The sequence below is a fragment of the Polypterus senegalus genome, chromosome 13 (assembly GCF_016835505.1).
Source record: "Polypterus senegalus isolate Bchr_013 chromosome 13, ASM1683550v1, whole genome shotgun sequence".
NCBI lineage: Eukaryota > Metazoa > Chordata > Cladistia > Polypteriformes > Polypteridae > Polypterus > Polypterus senegalus.
Genome location: NC_053166.1, coordinates 18,426,834 through 18,446,172, shown reverse-complemented (window position 1 = coordinate 18,446,172; position 19,339 = coordinate 18,426,834). Strand labels below are relative to the sequence as shown.

Below are 19,339 nucleotides of genomic sequence, written 5' to 3'. Positions count from 1 at the left end.
CGAAGCCTAAAGTAAAATAATAATAAAAATAAAATAGAAACGTATAACAATACAGTAAGTATAATTAATATTGCCTTAGTGTAAACATTTGTAACAGTCTGTAATACACAATATCTGAAGAAGATATTTTGGAAAAATGTTCTATTTTTTACCTCATTAAATTTTTCTATAAAATTTCATTATAGACAACATTTCTTGTAAATATTCTTTCTGAGTTTGGCAAGAGTTTGCCTTGTTCAGGACAATCTACAACCTTGACAACAACATCTGGATAACTTCTAACTCATGATAATGCAACATATAACTGACCATGGCTGAATACTGGTTCTGGCAAGTAAATGCCAACTTTTTGTAAGGTTCGCTCTTCTGAGTCTCTCTCTTTTAGCGTTTTTCTGACGCTCATTTTCTTTTTCTTCAATCAATCTATTTGTTCGTATTTTTTTTTTGTCTTTCAGCCTCTCTTTTGTTGATGTTTACTTGTTGAGCTGACCGTTCTTCCAGGAGATGTTACTTATATTGTATTTGATTGTCTGTGTCTTTTGTCCTACTTGACGTGTCCTTTTTTTTGGGTGGCATGTTGTTAGTAGATATGTCCGTAATATTTTCTCTTACAGTAGTACTGGCTTGTATGTGTCTGTAATATGCGTCAATGTATTGTGTGCCTTTAAATTTCTCTTGCAGTAATACTGGTTTGTATTTCCATAAAATGCCTGTAATTTTCTCTGACAGTAATACTGGCTTTGATGTCCGTAATATGACTTTAATTTTCTGTCACAACAGTGAGCAATCAGCAGAGTATCCCCAGCAACTGATGTAATGTGTGGAGTGCAGTTGATAATCGTGAATGTGTCGTCTCCCCAGCAAGTACTGTGCAGTTCCCCAGCAAGTATTTTAATCTGTGCTAGCGTGTAGCTGATTATTGTATGTGTGGCATCTCTCCAGCAACGGATTTTATGTGCGCAGCCGCGACTACCTAATCAGCACTCTCCCAGCAATTATGTCTTTTATTTGCTTATCATGCGCTGCCGCGGCAAGGCCATTCACTGTGTGCCCAGCTTTCAGTGTGTGTGCTTTATTTGCTTATTATGCGCTGCCGCAGATAGGCCATTCACTGTGTGCCCAGCTTCGAGTGTGTGTGCGACCAAGGTGCCGTGCGCATGGGCGGTGCACGGTGCGATGTGCGGTGCACGGTGCGATGTGCGTCGCAGCCCCGCAAATGCGCACTTCACCAGAAGACACACACGGACACCTGGACGCACACAGGGCTTTTATTAAAGAGGATCATGCGCTGCCGCGGCAAGGCCATTCACTGTGTGCCCAGCTTCCAGTGTGTGTGCTTTATTTGCTTATTATGCACTGCCGAGGATAGGCCATTCACTGTGTTCCCAGCTTCGAGTGTGTGTGCGACCAAGATGCCTTGCGCATGGGCGGGGCACGGTGCGATGTGCCGGCCCCGCTCTTGCGCACTTCACCAGAAGACACACACACACGGACACCTGGACGCACACAGGGCTTTTATTAAAGAGGATACAGTTGTCGACACTAGGGGTGCAAATGAGCCCCAATCCCTTAACACAAGTACACAGGTAACAGTCCCGGATTCAATCCAGCTCTTGTATTAAACAGAAAATACCCTCGTCACAGTATAAAGGGGAGCGATGGGAGCACAAGAGGCAGCCTCCGAGTTTCCTCCACTTGTCTGAATGCTAACTGTTCCAGCCAGGATGCCCCCAAGTGTCCATCCATTGTAGCGGTCTCGCAGCCAGGTAAGAATTTCCTATCCATCCCTGCCATAACACCATTCTGGCTGCATGTTCCATATAGTTGGTGAAGAACATCTCCTGTGTCAGTCTCTCGTCCTAGTAAGGGAACAGGGTCCACCTCCATTGGGATTCCTGTTTATGTATACACATTATATACACACACACACACACCAAGTATACACAAGAAACAACTGATATGTTAATATGCTGTATATACAAATTGTAAATGGAGTTAGTGAAGATTTGCACACTGACAAGAGAAGAAAATCAGAGGCACAGAGTTTTGACTGTATAACGTCAAGAAGCAATCATGTACAGTACATGTCAGTATATGGATGCTTAATGGTTTTAGTTGCGTTCGTATATTATGTGAGAAGCACCTACTGTGATAGCACAAACTCTGCACAAACCAATTCAGCCCTCCATGGCACCCTTATTCTTTAAAGAAATTTGTTGCAACATTTCATTTTTTGTTGCGATATTTCAAAGAGATACTGCTGTATAAAGTACTCAAATTTAAAACTCGCCTATTGAAAAGCATTGGCAAATCCATTTTAACATCGCTGGAATTGGAACTTGCTCTGTATAAAAGCTATTAAACCACCTCAAGCCTTATTAGGCTACTTTGTTAACTACATGGCATTATGAAGTGCTGTTAAAAAGCACAAATTTAATGTAGTCTTATAACATGTATAATTTCATGTTATTAATATTGTTATTTTTGAATATGACTCATTGTTGCAAAAATATTTAATGAACAAATGTGACAGCTGAAGTTCTAAAAAATATAAGATTCTAAGAACTTTCATATCAGTTAACTTAGTTGGTAAACAAACATGCATACATTTTCTAACTTTTTATGACCTGTGTGTAAAGTCTGTCCCATAATTTTCTGGAGTATGAATGTTTTTGAAAGAAGATTGTAAAAAAGTGATTGTGCAGGATGACTGAGGTCTTTAATAACACTGAAGGGTCATATATGTCCTGAAAAAGAGAGCTGTGTGCCTGTCATATTCTGGACCAACCACATTACCCTCTAGTTCTTTGTGGTGCTGAGCTGATCTGATATAGTATTGCAATTTATACAGCCAGTGAGAACAAACCTTATTATTCACCAGACAGTGTCGGTAGGCATCTGCCTCTGAACATAACGACAGATCTGCCTTTTTGCTTCTTAAAGTTTCTGGCTATCTGCTTGATTTTGATGAGATTAAGGAGGTCCTGGCACCATTGTGTCAAAAGACACATTTCGTACATGTAAGATGGCTGGTTATTGTTATTTATCAAGCAGGTGATGGTGGTGTCATCAGCTGATTTAATAATGTATATGATGCTTTGTTTAACCCCATAGTCGCAGGTGGACAAGCAGATCTGTTTGAGATCTCCATGGAAAAAGTGACAAGACTCTGTTGATGTATGCTGAGACCTGTCAGTTAGGAACTTCAAAATTATTGTAGAAGTGACATAAAATCATATGTCAAGGAACTTGATGATCTGTTTTAATGGTACTGAACTGGACTTTGGCATGGTAGTTTGTATTATCCAGGTGTTCAAGGATGACATGATGTCCAAGAGATATGGCATCTTCTATATCATGATTGTGGCGGTATGCAAAGTCAAAGTTGTCAAAAACCATGTGGGATAATATTTTAACGTGTCCCAGCTCCAGTCTCACAAGGACTGTGAACAATGGTGAGTTCAAACAGTCTGTTACCTTTGAATTTCCCCTTGGGATTAATTAAGTATCTATCTATCTATCTATCTATCTATCTATCTATCTATCTATCTATCTATCTATCTATCTATCTATCTATCTATCTATCTATCTATCTATCTAATCAGTTTACTTGTGTTTTTTGGCACAAGAATTATTGTTGTATTTTTGAAGAAATAAGAGGAGCACTGATTCTCTCAGTAAGGCATTTAATATGTCTGTGAAAATGCCAAACTCTGTAACAATATCTGCTGTTAAAAGACAGGTTTTGAAGGGACAAGTAACAATAAGCAAGAAGATATGTTGTAATTCAGAATTAGAAATGTGTTTAAAACTAAGACCAACTTATAATTGGAAGAAAGATTTCAAACATTATTTTGTTATTGTTTAAATCTTACTGTCATTCATTTGGCCTGGTTTGTTAATTTTATATAGCATGTCCCATTACTATGCATGTTAAATTGTGAATCAGAACACAATATTCATTTAAATAATCTGAATGTATGCCTGATAATTAGTGTAGCACAGTGTTCTTGCTGCTGCCTGACACCAAGGAAACAAGGATTCAAGTCCCAGGTGCTCCCTGCCTTGTTTGTTTGTTTTTCCCATGTCCTTGTTAAATTGACCCCTGTGTGTGTGTGTCTGTGTGTGTGTGTGTGCACCCTAAAATGGGCCGTGGCCCTGTCCAGGGATTGTTCCTGCCTTGTACGTTATGATTACTGGTTTATGCTCCAGCCTTCTTGTGTTACTGCTATGGATAAGTGAGTTTAGAAGATACATAGACTTTTATTAGAGCAATCTAGATGAGAACAGGCCATTCAGCTCAAAAATGCTCACTAGTCCTATCCACATTTTTCTTCCAAAAAAAAATCAAGTCGAGTTTTGAAAGTCCCTAAAGTCTTAATCTCTACCACACTCCTTGGTAGCTTATTCCAAGTGTCTATCGTTCTTTGTGTAAAGAAAAACTTCCTAATGTTTGTGCGAAATTTACCCTTAACAAGTTTCCCCGTGTTCTTAATGAACTTATTTTAAATTAACATTCTCGATCCACTGTACTAATTCCCTTTATAATTTTAAGCAATTTGATCATGTCACCTTCTAATCTTTTTTTGCTTAAACTGTAAAGGCTCAGCTCTTTTAATCTTTCCTCATAATTCAACCCCTGTAGCCCTGATTTGTTTGAATTCAGCCTGTTTAATCTGAGCAGCACTTCTCCCTCTACAATTTCCATGTTCCTCAGTGCCTCCTTAGTAGTCCCTGTTACCTCTGGGAGGTAATCCACTTGCTCACTTGTGAACACCTCAGAAAAATGTAAGTTTAGGGCATCCGCTATTTCATCTTCTGTATCTTTTAATTCCCCTTTACTATTTCTGATGCACTTCACCTCCTCCTTGAGTGTTCTTTTGCTGCTAAAACACTGAAAGAATCTCTTAGGGTCTTCTTTTGCCTTGTCTGCTATATTCCTCTCCAACTGTCTTTTAGCCTTCCAAATATCCTTCTTAATGGTTGTCCTCATGTTCTCATATGTTCTACGGTGCACTTTGCAGTCATTAGCCTTATATACCTTATAAAGCAGTTTTTTCCCTTGATTATTAACAACTAGCCAACCCGCGGCGTACCATACGCCACATAATCAGGCCGGTTTTTTAATGATTTTTAAGCACAGGGAGAAAATTAACATTTGAAAAATCGGTAATGTAATAAATCAGCAAGAAAAGCAACATTGTAACAATGCACGGAACGAACCAACACACAATCGTCCGTGACTGAAAACTGGCGGACCGTCCTCGCCTTCTCCTGCCAGACGGAGGGATGGGGGTGCATGGCGCGGAGTGTGGAACGGGACGAGAGGAGAAAGACGACCATTCAGCTTCGTTCGTCATGCTAGTCTGCTGATTTCTCGTCCAGTATACACTGCCCGCTCTTGTGCCCACCTCCAACTCGTCACTTGAGTAGTCGTCTTTACACAGTCCAGATGTACCTGTGACTGACTTTTCATTGCTCTGTGCGGTTTTGGCTGCTTTTCTATATATAATCCACCAAGACACCCGACCACGGTAGTAGCGAGGTGGGAGGGAGGGTGTGTACAAAGGGTTGGGACGCAACCAGTGGGAGCGTATGAGTCACACTTAGTGGGAATTCCACAGTTTGCAGCCCGAATGGGGTTCAACGGCTCACGCCAGGTAGACATACGCTTAATCTCATGCATAATTATTTATTGAATGCTAAACACTTCTGGAAAGACACGGTTGTCTAAAACGGGTTGGTGTGCGAATACAACAGTAAGCGAATGAAAAGATGGAACTCTGGAGAGAGCAAAATACAACACAATAGTGAACCCGTGGCATAACAAACGCCGCATAATTATTTATTGATGGTTTGGAAAATGGATGGATGGTTGAACACTTCTGGAAAGACACCTTTGTCTAAAAAGGGAGGGTTTGAGGATACAACAAAGTGAATGAAAAGATGGAACTCTAGACTTTTCATTGCTCTGTGTGGTTTTGGCTGCCTTTCTATATATAATCCACCCGACCACGGTAGTAGTGAGGTGGGAGGGGGGTGTGAGCAAAGTGCAGGAGCATCTAAGAAGACGCATGTTTGTCGCGGATGCGAATTGCTGAATGTAGCGTGTAAAACAGTTTGCTATGGTGCACGCGGTCGTGAGTCGTAACCGAAAACTTGGTTTTTAAACACTGCTTACTTCATTGTGTTTTAACCACAGTTGTAAAGGAATGTTTTAAGGATCCCATGGGATACCCCTCGCAAACCGTTTCACACGCTGCATATGGCGATTCACCTCCGCGAGAAACATGCCTCTATGAACAGTCAACGTAGCTCGGAGGTGCATGACATGCACATGACATTAACCTGACCTGCACTGCATGTGGCCTCTACGACAGACGAATACAAATGACGCCATTTTTTCTGTGAAGTCGCGTCCGAGTTGGTGGGCGTGGCCCTGTGAGTTGTCGTCGTATCCAATGGTCTTGGAGTTGGTGGGCGTGGCTCCTTTCTGCGTGCGCCATAGGTGTCTCACTTGTCAGCGGCTTAGTGAATCCATGCCCCTTCCGGCGTGCTTTCCATGGTTGTCTTGCCTTATTGAATTATATATATAGATATAGTGTGCCTTGTGCAAAATGCAATCAGGCAGCCAGATTATCCGAGGCTAATTAGAGCATAACACCGAGCGTTGTGGCAATTGATGAAGGGGTGAGCACTAATCTATACTAATAAAAGGCAAAGCCTTCACTGACTGACTGACTCACTGACTCACTCACTGACTCATCACTAATTCTCCAACTTCCCGTGTGGGTAGAAGGCTGAAATTTGGCAGGCTCATTCCTTACAGCTTCCTTACAAAAGTTGGGCAGGTTTCATTTCGAAATTCTACGCGTAATGGTCATAACTGGAAGCTATTTTTCTCCATTTACTGTAATGGAGTTGAGCTCGAAAGCCGTGGGGGCGGAGTTTCGTGTGACATCATCACGCCTCCCACGTAATCACGTGAACTGACTGTCAACGCAGTGCGTAGAAAACCAGGAAGAGCTCCAAAAAGCACTGAAGAAAACATGCATTATATAATTGAGAAGGCAGCGAAACAATAAGAAGCGAGCAAGTGACACATACAAGCATATTCATGAGTGCTGCTACTTCGGAAACAAAGCACGGTGTAAACCTAAAGTTTAAATTAAGTTCATAGACAGGCTGCCGCTGGCGTTTGTCATGCCCACGGGTAATGCGGGATGCAAGTTTAATGAGAGGACTCAGGATATAAACTAGAGTTTCGATCACTTTGTAACTAAGTTAAAATTGCAGGTGAAGGGCTGTGCTTATGCAAATTCCAAGTTTGTTGGGGATTGACAGTTAAGGCGGGTGGGGGAGTCACGTCATCATCTCCCCTCCCATTCACCTCATTTCGCTTTGAGCTGAGCTTCGCAGCTAACGCAGTGTTACAGAAGCGACTTTGTGACGCTGCCACCAAATACTCACAGAAAAATCCACAAGTTAATACACACGATGTCTCTACAGTTTCTCCACACTGAATCCTCCAGGCACTACTTACAAAAGGTTACATTGACAATCATGTTACGTTATTTTTAAAATCTTTCCTTTTCTTAGCACAAGCACAGCTGAGAAGCTTCGATGCATGTGCTCCATAACGCGTTAAAAAATCACGCATTTAATCACACTTTGCATTACAAACAAAGGGGAACTTTGCAATGCATGATTTCCTGGTACACCGATTACATTGATTAGCGCTTCCCAATTCATTTTACCCTCGCACCCCCTTGGTTTGAGAAGAAGTATGAAAAAATATGAGGTTAACACAGAAAAACAGATCACCAATTGAAGCTTTATGAATAATCAATTCATCATCAATAATTGTTTTGGTAAAGCCATACTCAGTGTAATTGTCCTTCCATTTTATTATTTTTCCGCCACTAGCCATGATTAAATGAACGGTAAAAAAGTAAGAGCGAAGCGAGGGTGACTTATTCAGGCAGGCAGGCGACAGCTCAATACCTCGAATTTGGATATAAGTAGGTTCTATTTAGTCGCCAGAAATATCTTTGTTAGGAATGGAAGTTGAATTTAGTCTTTAAATTTCTATGGTAAAGAAAAAGTTATGCAATGATGACTAAATTTAACTATATAAAGTCAAAAGTTTTATATATAAAGTCATTCCCGAATATATAAAGTCAAACCTTGATTATATAAAGTCACTGTCGGAATAAATAAAGTCAAAACTTGTTTCTGAATATATAAAGTCAAAACTTGAATATATAAAGTCAGCGCTGGAATATATAAAGTCAAAACTTGAATATATAAAGTCATTCCAAAATATATCAAATCAAAACCTGAGTTTATAAAGACGGCGTTGGAATATTTCTGAATATATAAAGTCAGCGTCGGAATATACAAAGTCAGCGCTGGAATATCCATCCATTTCCCAATCCGTTGAATCCTACCACAGGGTCACGGGGGTCTGCTGGAGCCAATCCCAGCCAACACTGGGCGCAAGGCAGGAACCAATCCTGGGCAGGGCACATGCATCATTTTCAAAACATTAACCGAACAGTGTTTTTTTAATTTATTTTTCTGAATACGTTTTTGTTAACTTAGTTCAGTTCAGAGTCGTTTCAATCAATAGATTTTGACTTTCACTTTATATATTCAGTAGTGAGTTTATATACTCCAATGTTGACTTTATATAATCAGGAATGACTTTATAAATTCCGACGCTGACTTTATATATTCGGGTTTTGACTTTATATATTCAGAAACAAGTTTGACTTTATATATACCGACGCTGACTTTTATATATTCAAGTTTTGACTTTATATATTCCAGTGCTGACTTTATATATTCAAGTTTTGACTTCATATATTCCAGCGTTGACTTTATATATTTAGAAAAAAGTTTTGACTTTATGTATACCGACGCTGACTTTATATATTCAAGTTTTAACTTTATATATTCCGACGCCTTGACTTTATATATTCACAAAATCAATGTATTTGCCTGTTTGGCACCCCATAGTATATGTGTGTGTGTATATATGTACACATGTATGTATGTGTATATATATATATATATATATATATATATATATATATATATATATATATATATATATATATATATATATATATATATATATATATATATACTGTATATATTTATATATATATATATATATTTATATATATATATATGCCAGAAACACTCATGACAATGACAAAACAATTACATTGTCAATCATGTTACGTTATTATTAAAATGTTTCCTTTTCTTTTTACTTCTCCGCTGCCAAGCACGGGTATTTTCCTATATAGATATAGATATATATATATACTGTATATACTGTAGATATGAGAACAACACTCATATCTATGACAAAACAATTACATTAACAATCATGTTACGTTATTTTTAAAATTTTTCCTTTTCTTTTTCATAACTTCTTTAACACACTACTTCTCCGCTGCGAAGTGCGGGTATTCTGCTAGGTAACATTAATTGTTAAAACAGAGGCTGAGTGCTGGCAGAGGAAGAGAAGGAAAACCAGATGGAACAGAGAGAGCATTAAGCAGGAATTAAACATCAAGAAAGAGGAAGTGGTGCGATATCTAGGACTAGTCAGTGAGGAAGAGACCTGCTGATTTACTTTTGATGGATGGGTTGACAGGATAACTGAAATAGAAGGGGCTAATTTCATGTGGAATGTTTAAGGCAGTGCAATAGCAAAGCATGGTGCAAAATTGCAGGGGTCTTTGCCAAAACATCCCAAATAGCCTGGAAGATGGAAGCATGGTAACAACACAGGGTGCGCAGCTGTTATTGGGTGGTTGTACAGGAAGGAAAACTCTTTCTGATACATTGACTTTTAAATTTTTAACCTCCTGATGGTGCGTTGCTGCATTTTTATTTGTGTAATTTTAAAATGTGAAAATTCACTTTTACTTACTTATTAGCACTGCCCTTTTTGAACCTGAATAAACTTCGGTTTATACTTAGCAACAGTTTTCTTTCACTTCACTTCCCACTGGTTCATCTTGGTTAGGATCTACTAGATGCCCCAAAACCATAAGATGCCACAGGCCTCCTGCACGGGACATCACATAAAGTTTTGTGAAATCTTATATTTGTGACTAAAGTACAGACTTTTGAGGTTATCTTTGTTTTTTTTAGTACAGTTCTCTTCCAGAAGCTATTAAATTTGTTTACACTCCCAAACAATACCCATATAACCTGTTGCCTGCCTGTTGACTCAAGGTCCAAGAATGGGTGTACTGTATCTCTCAAACTAATAAACTATAGTCCTCACACTAGTTCTGCAGCTCTGGTTGTAGCTTTCTTGTTTGACTCAAGTTGATGTTTTTACACACTACTTTTTACAAGGGCTATTTTGTGCCATCAGTATGTTACATAATCTCTTCTACTTGCAGTCTACACTGGTTTTCATGTTATCATCTCAAATGTTGACTCCAACACAGTTTAACCCACTTTCAAACTGGTTGTAGATGCTTAAATATCATTCAAGGTCACAACCAGATTGGGGATTCTGATGTGAATCAGTCTAATGTTTTGCATGTCTACAGGCAGACTCCCTTGAGTCTCTTTTTATTTTTAAAGCCTATTATGCCCTTCTGTACTTTTATGCCTAATTTTAATCAAATCAGGTTCAACCAACTGAAAAAACTGCTGTTTAATCAAAACTGTGTTGGCCTTGAAACCAAACATTAGTGTGTAAAGCCACAGTGCTCTCAGCAGTTCTAAATTGAGCTGAGGCCTAGACATCACTGACATTGACTATGCTAAACTCTGTTCCCTCCAGACAAAGAAATTAAGAAGCATACTTACAGGAAAAAAATTGAAAATAAGCAATACTCCCCTATACTTTACAAGAATATGATTAGAAAATGAAAATTAAGGTGAGCTGGACATGTCAAGCAAAAGTACAGGTATATAATACCAAAGCATATCCTTTTTTGCAACCATTGTAGATGGCAAAATGACCAGAGGAAGACCCAAGGTGAACAATTTGAGAAGTGACTGTTCCAGAGTCAAATGCCACTGGAGATCAGTGGAAACAGAAGATCAATAACCAACCCATGAACCGAATTGAAAAAAATTGAACACATTATTATTATTATTATTATTATTATTATTATTATTATTATTATTATATGTGAATGTATTTTGTTTGGTTAATTATTGTCTTATATCACAGGGTATATGATGCTAGGACACTTTTGGAAGTACAAAGAAATGTGGGACACAAAGATTCTATCCGCTCAGTCATACACATCACAGAAAGAAACCAGGTAATAAAATATTTTGCTCTGCATACCTTTTATAATTTTTGAGTTAAAAAATCATAGATGTAAAGATGGATTTAAATGAAAAGAGTACTGTGGAACAACTTTGTACTTACAAAAGAGAGGCACAGTGGCTAATAGTTCCCACTGCTGCTCTCAATTTCAGGAGATGGTGTTTGGATCCCAGCCTGTTAACTGTTAATGTGGAGTTTGTATGCTCTCCTTATATTCCTTTTGGATACTTGACTGGATAATGTACTTTTTTCTCCCACATCCCAAAGACCTGTTTGTTATGTTGATTGATTAATATTAATTGTCCTGGAATAAATGTGTCCTGTGATGAAATGAGCCCATAGCCAGGGTTGGTTTGCTTTGAATTGAATTGGACGACAAAATACATATAATATTACTTAATAAAGGGAGTGCAATAGTGAGTTTAGTTACCACTTTGTGATGCTTGAACACTATTGACTAGATATCAGTGTATGTTTTTTGAAGGATTTCAGTTTCCTCCCAGTATCCAATGCAATATATGTTAGTCTGGTTGATTTGCTACCCCAAATTGTCCTGCTATAAGTGAACATGGATATGTGTTTATGCTTGGTTTGTGACATTATATCAATGGTTAGCATTTATCATTTCCAGGCTGCTGCCCAGTTAGATTACAGCTTCCTGTGAACCCATATTTGATGGGATGAACTAAATAAACTCTGAGAATTGTACTACATATCTCAAATTATAGAGCTCATTACTGGTATAAGACAATTTGAAAAATGTACAGAGCATTTAATTTGTAGTAATCAGATTAATGTGAAGAGAGCAGCTCATGAATGAGGAAGTTGTTAGACAAGCACAGGTGAGATAACTCAGGGACATCATGTAAGAGCAAAGATTTAGTTTTGCAGGTCATATCATGCAACTCCCACCATCATGGCTAGCCAGCATCACACTGTCATGGATCTCATCATGAGGGAAGGACAGGAAGAATGACCTGGGATGCTCTTTTAAAAAAGGAGTTAAAACACCTTATGGTGACCATTTACAATGCAAGAAAGACTGCTCAGAATAGACATTGATGGAGATAACTTGCTGGCCAATGTGGATGGAGCAGGAGGCTAGATAACTATTCAAATTGTAGTTGTACTGTTTGTCCATGTATATCCATAGTTGTAAGGGTTTTTTTTTTTATTATTATCCTGTTCAGTTTTTGGTAAGGGACAGCTAGAACCATAACGATTGTTAGAAGAAAATACAGGGAATGATGATGGTACTGCCTTATTTTACTTTGTTTTTTAATCTCAACGTTATTAGTGTTTCTTTAAAATATTCTGTGTTACTCCAGTATTACAATTGAAGAAAAATATATAAGCATGTATTTCCTGTTTACAGTATATTACAGCTTCATCAGACAAGACAATACGAATTTGGAAGTCTCATCACAAGCTGCCCACGTGAATTCAGTAGAGATGAGAAGGGAACATTTTCAGTAATCATTTTCTTCTTTTGTTTAAAAAAATGAGCCCATCAGATTGCACATTGTTTTTTATTGTCATTTGATTAAATAAATATTAAAGAGACATTTTATGTTGCTTTTAATTTGCGTTTTATCAAACTATTCCATGCTATGTTTAGTACATATTAATTATAACATGTCACTTAAAAGAATATGTGTAATGTAAGCTGGCAATATTATAGGTTATGTCCATGCAGACCAGGTAGGCAACACTTTACATGTGGTAGTTTACATAATGGGTGAGGAGATTATACTGATAATGATGTTTTAAAAATATTTAATGTTTAAACGGTGGCACAGCAGTTTATGCTGCTACCTCACACCTCTACAGCACTGGGTCAGTGAGTCTTAGCCTGTTTACTCTCTGTGTAGAGTTAGCATGTTCTCCGTGTATCTGTTCCATTTGTTTCCCATGATACTCCAGAGTTCCTCTCACATTCCAAAGACTAGCATGTTAGGACTTTAAATTAATCCTGTTTTAGTGCGGATGAATGATTAACCCATGTGATGAACTTGCTAAGGGTAAATTTCACACAATCATTAAAACGTTTGTCTTAACATGTGCAACCATAGACACAGAATGCACAGTGTGGAGGAGTGCTGAACTTCAGCTACCTTTAAAACCCAACTTGATGTTATTTTGGAGAAATTAGGTAGATAGGAATGGCAAATAACCTCAAAAATAAACCTCCATGATGGAAAGTTAACTCTTTTTGTAAATTGTTCTTCTTAACATATTGTACTTTGCACAGAACTAGAATAAATGGATTTTTTTCCAAAGGAATTTTGTAACAAAGTCCTGATGGTGTCAACTGAAAAGAGTAATGCTAATTTAGGGGTCACCACAGTGGATCATCCGTCCCTTTCTATCCCTGTCTATTACATCATTTTCTACTACACTGACTGCCTTCATGCCCTCCATCACCACATCCATAAGCCTTCTCATTAGCCTTCCTCTTTTCCTTTTGCCTGGCTATTCCATCATTCTAAACATTCTTTTTTCGATGTACCCCTCCCCTCTCCTCCACACATGCCTAAGCCATTTCAATCTGGCCTGTCTCACTTGGTCACCAAACTGTCATACCTGTGTTGTCCCTCTAATAATACTCATTCCTAATCCTGTCTACCCTTGTTACTTCAAGCAAAAATCGTAGCATCTTCAACTCTGCCACTTCCAGCGCCTCCTGTCTTTTCGTCAGTGCCACCGCCTCCAAACCATAGAACATGGTCACACTGCCATTTTATAGACCTTGCTTTGGACTGTTGAACCCAAGTACTGTATTTAAATTAATCTACCATCACCTCCTCTTCTCCTTGCAGTCGTACCCTTCCACCCCCTTCACTCTCATTGCTTTAATTCAGGTGACACATCGAAAAACATCTGTCTGCATGATTAAATTTCTGCCATTTCCCTGTTCTGAGTTTCCCTTGAACCCATCCATTCATTTTTGAATCCCAAATTCATGAAATTGGTTGATAAGGAGTTTCTGAGAAATACAAGCCTAGCAGATCTTTCAATATATTTCATGGTGTGGCACTGCTGCTAACAGTCAGCTTTTGATTCCTTTTATCTTGTGTTCTACAGTTTACATAACTTTGCATTTGCTGATGTTCATCTTTATCTGTCATATGTCTGTTCAATCCAATATAAAGCACAAATGTAGTCACTCAGTATAAACTAATAAGCTTAACTGGATTTTTAAAGCTAAACCCAATATAAATGAACATAAATTATTTTTGATTGAAATAAGGAATTCAAGGCAGCATCAACAAAGTGTCTGAGAAGATCCAGTAGCTCTGAAATGCCTTGAAAAAAGGTCTCTTCACACTCTGAACTGGTTAATTTGAAGCATGAGGTCTGCCACTCTGGTGATCTTAGTGTTTTTTCAGCTGTACTCCTCCGTTCAGACATTCTCATGCATTCAGTGTTACGTGTCTAAATTTCTTCCTTTTAAAACTTCCTACTCTGTATATTTTCATTTAACATCTCACAGTAAAGTGTCACATTGACATTTTCATTTACTGCAAAGATCCCAACATTATTATCAAGAATGATGAATATTGCTATTTCTTTATGTTCTGCTTCTGTAATAGTAAAATAATATACTCTTTTTTCATTGCTTAGTTTAGAGAAATGTCTTATTCTTGAAGACTTTGGTTGCCTTTTTGAATTAGCATCTGAATGTATCCCTTTTCTTGGCTTATTTAGGTATACTTGTTCATAAGTCTTGCTGCTGACTACATTCTGTGTCTCCCAGTCTCAAACCAAGCAAGCAGATCATTTTATTTTTTATTTATTTCTACAATGATTATAATTATATATTTTCAAAATAGTTTATCTTTGCAGCTGGAGCAGTGGTATTGATACATTTTGGCAAGAGTTTGTTCCCTGACTCATGTTTATATTCAGTTTTATTGTTATTTTATTTTATTTTTATTTTTTTATTAATTTTATTACAATCCATACAAAGCAATCAAGTTTTTACAAAAAGAAGAATTGAGTTCAGAACAGATCAATCCCCACCCCTGAGAGAGAGAGCAAGCCAAACGGTGTAAAATTTAAGGCTAAATTAATAAATTCTCTGTGCTTTATAAACTTATTTTAAAATATTACTGATTAGATCCTGCCATGTTTTGAAAAAAGTCTGTACGGATCCTCTAACTGAGTATTTGATTTTTTCCAATTTCAAATAATATAACACATCGGTTTCCCACTGAATTAAAAGAGGAGAGTTTGGGTTCTTCCAGTTTATCAGAATGAGTCTGCGTGCCAACAGTGTAGTGAATGCAATCACAATTTGTTTATCCTTCTCCACTTTAAGCCCCTCTGGAAGAACCCCAAACACAGCTTTATTGTTATTTCTGTTGTTTTTGAATTATTTTTCAGGTTTTTGTTATTATGTACTTTTTGCTAATATTTTTTTGTTTAAATATTATTTATGTATTGTGAATTTATGTTTTTGCCTGTCCTCCTTGGGCTCTGTGGGTGGAACCCTCAGCCTTTATATTCTCGCTGAGAACTTAGATCCCTCAGAGGTTCATTGTGAAGTTATCGTTATTACCACAATATAGCTGAGATTGTAGGTATCATTTGGAGCTCTGGTTGAAGGTTATTTTTTTATGTTCTAGGATTCTGCATTTGGATTATAAATTGGACTTGTTAGCCTTGATTTCCTTTTCAGGCAAACCCTTTTCCCCTTATTTTTTACTTTTTTTCTTTGTTTACTTAATACATTCTTTAAAATTGAAAGCATTGTTTTGTTTTTGTCCCTTTTTGCATCAAGGGTTTGTAATTATTCTCTGTCCTCAAAGATGTCTTTAAACTTTTAAAGCTTGATCCCCATTTGTCTTTTGAGTTTGTGATCAGGTTGCCTTGGGTGAGGTCTGTTTCTATGGAAGACCGGAGAAGTTCTTGTCTGGTTTTCATTTTATTGTGAGACATATTAACCACTTTTTGACCATTTTGGGTTGCAGTATCATAACAGGCATGTGAAGAGACGCAGAACTACACAGTGAGTGAATAAAGTGGAAAGAATAAGGTAGCCTTGTAGTTTACTGTTTCTTAGAATTTGTTCATCTTTTGTCTGGGTTGAAAACATTTTTGTCAGACTTCCGTTTAACCTCCTCTGAGGCACTGAATGTTAGGGAATCGAATGGAATTATTATTTGAATTCTGTTTTGTTTTGAAGGTTTTCATTTTTAGCATTATGTGTTGTAAACTTCACAGTGACTTTTTGCTCTTTAATGCTCACTTGCTGTTTTGTTTTGTCATTGCTGTGATGCAACAACCCACTGCTCAGCATGTGGTCATGGATGTAATGTGTGATAATCTCATCAGCATAACTATATAAAGGTCAGCAGCATGAAAAAACATTTTGTCTAAGATTGTAGATTTCACTTACAAAGATTTTTGATGTGTTAGGTTCTTTTTGAAATATACTTCTTACAATGCTTTTTGACTTTGTATTTTGATTAGTGTTTTGTGTTTAGTGAAAAACTACTTTTGAACACCACTTTTCTAGCTTACCATTTGACTCCTGGCTCTGAAAACTGTCATTAACTGACTTTAGGTCAAAATGCTTTCCTCAGCCACTATGATACATTGTCCCATCAAAAAATGTGTTTTTCAAATCTTATATTCTCTGATATCGACTTTATTTTATAATCGCAAATATGAACTTAATTGAGAGGACCAAATGGCCTCTTTTTACCTTAGTTTGTTATATTTGTGATATTAATGGGTCTATAATGACCACAGTTCATTTTTTATTTTTATTTTTCTCTATTTTTCTTATGCATCCTACATGTATTACCTCCATTAAGGCAATTTAATCTGTGACCTTCAAACTCCACAGCTACTAATAGTCCATAAACATGATAAATCATTTTGATTGGTAATTCCTTTTGTTTACTTTGAACTGTTAATGTCTGGTCTCTATTTAGTGTTCACCTGGCAACAATGCATTTGTACACTTGCCTCTGTCTAAGCACTTAAATGGGCTAAATATCAGGTGCATGTTTATATCAGTCTGCAGCAGATTTTATGCATCATTCGTCATGTTCTCGTACTTAGCTGTCTCCAAGGTCATTTGTGGTTGGTATGAATATGAGGTGCTATGTGTCAAAAATATAATGCTTCCTTTTTAATTAGATCATATTAATACCTTTATCTAAATAGCCTTTTTAGTTAAATAGCTATAATATGCTGTTTGGCAAAACTATGGTATCTTGGCGATGAACTATATGTCCAGCAAGTTATAATTTGTGAGGAAAATGGCTGTGTCAGTGATATGGATGTTGGCAACACTGGAGCAGCACAAGGAACAGGCCTGTCTCCTTAACTGTTCAAATATTATACCACAGTCTAGCAACAGAACACCAGGTCTTGTCACTTGCAGGAATTCTCCAATGATGCTGCACTAATGGGGCTTATTGACAAGGTAGAGGAGTTAAGTGAAGAACTTTGAGAATTGTCTGCAACTCAATATCAGCAAAACCCAGGATCTGCTTACTGAGTTTTACCAAACGAAAGAATTTCTACACTTAATTACTGTTCAGGGAGTAGATGCAAGTGGTGCGCTTCGGCAAGCACTTGAGGGTCGAGATCAGAGGCTGGCTGGACTTGTCATAACAAAGAGGAACTATAGAAGAAAGGGAAAAGGAGTTTTTTTTTCCTTAGGAGACTGTATTCCTTACATGTAGGTAGTGACATTTTCTATAACTCTATTATAGTATTCTCTCAATGAAAGAAGGACAATAGCAGGCTAAACAGAGAGATGGACCGGTTGATGAAGGGAGAACAGTTTGTAAATCTTAGCCAGAAAAAGATGTAAAAACCACAAAGTTAAAAAAAAATTATATTTTGCTCATTATGTAATTAAAGTCACAAATACCTAGCCAAAAATGTAACAACTGCAATTTTAGTGTGAACCTACTAATGCATCTTATATAGGTGGTGAGTCATGGCATAATATGGCATGTGACCACAAACCCCCGAGTCAATCACCTAGCAACAAGCATAGTAACCATAAACAATATGGCCACAGCCATATAGAAACACACAAAATGGGGGGAACTGCAGTTCTAAGCGCAAAACAAAAGGGTGGAGCAACAAAATCATAAATACAAGCAGTCCCCGGGTTACGTATGAGATAGGAACTATAGGATTGTACTTAAGTTGAATTTGTATGTAAGTTGGAACAGGTCCATTATTTTAATAAATGCTATTGCTGACCGACTGTAACCTAGTGCTCTGCCAATGAATGATGGAGTGTCACCTCTCTCTGACCTTTTTATTATTTCTACTTTATTTTCAATGGTGATGTTTTTTCTCTTCTTTACTGTATCACCAGCACTTGCATCAGATTTGTGTTTCAGAGACATCGTTGAAGGGTGAAGACAAAAAATTAAGATGAACTCTTCTGCACAGCACTCTACACACTATCACAGCAGGAAGGCACCCGTCGTCAATACGTCTGATGTACTGACAAGAGACAACTTTTTGCTATGTGCGTAACAGTACAAGCAGGCTTGCTATTCAGAATGAATGGGGGCATCGACGGGCAGTTCATCACCAGCCCACCTCCACTACAGTATGCTGCCTGCAGTGTCCGCCCACCGAGAATGAACACCAAAGGCGGGTAGTGAATCGCCCCCATTCAATTGACAGCCATCCGATGCACACTACAATGCTACCCCCCGCTGCCCCATTCACCCTCAATGGCCTCTGTTTAGCCACAACCGGGACACTGATTGCAGCATTACCAGCCCAACGAGAACGAACGGGGCTGCCGTGTGTGGCGGGCAGGCAGTGAAACCTCTTGCCGCCAAGAGCTGCCCGAGGGACTCTACACTGCGCGAACAGCGAAATCGCCCCCCTCCAGCCACTGCTTGCAGTGTCCCCAGGCCGAAGATGACGGAGCGGCAGTTACTGAGGCGAATGCGTCGCAGCTGCGGCCCCGTTCATATGTTGTAGGTTGGATGTCCATAACCTGGGGACTACCTGTATCATATTAAAATATAT

At 38.1% G+C, this 19,339-nt stretch overlaps 1 protein-coding gene across 4 annotated transcripts in view; it reads left to right on the top strand.

Annotated features, from left to right (window-relative positions):
• LOC120542298 (vegetative incompatibility protein HET-E-1-like) overlaps nt 1–13,537 on the top strand; it is a 117,915-nt gene extending 104,378 nt beyond the window's left edge. For all 4 annotated transcript variants that reach the window (XM_039774644.1, XM_039774646.1, XM_039774643.1 and 1 more), the window contains 2 exons: nt 11,216–11,309; nt 12,693–13,537. In XM_039774644.1, the coding sequence (XP_039630578.1) occupies nt 11,216–11,309; nt 12,693–12,758 (160 nt within the window). In that variant the 3' untranslated portion in view covers nt 12,759–13,537. The remainder of the gene's footprint in view (nt 1–11,215; nt 11,310–12,692) is intronic.
• The last annotated feature ends 5,802 nt before the right edge of the window (nt 13,538–19,339 follow it).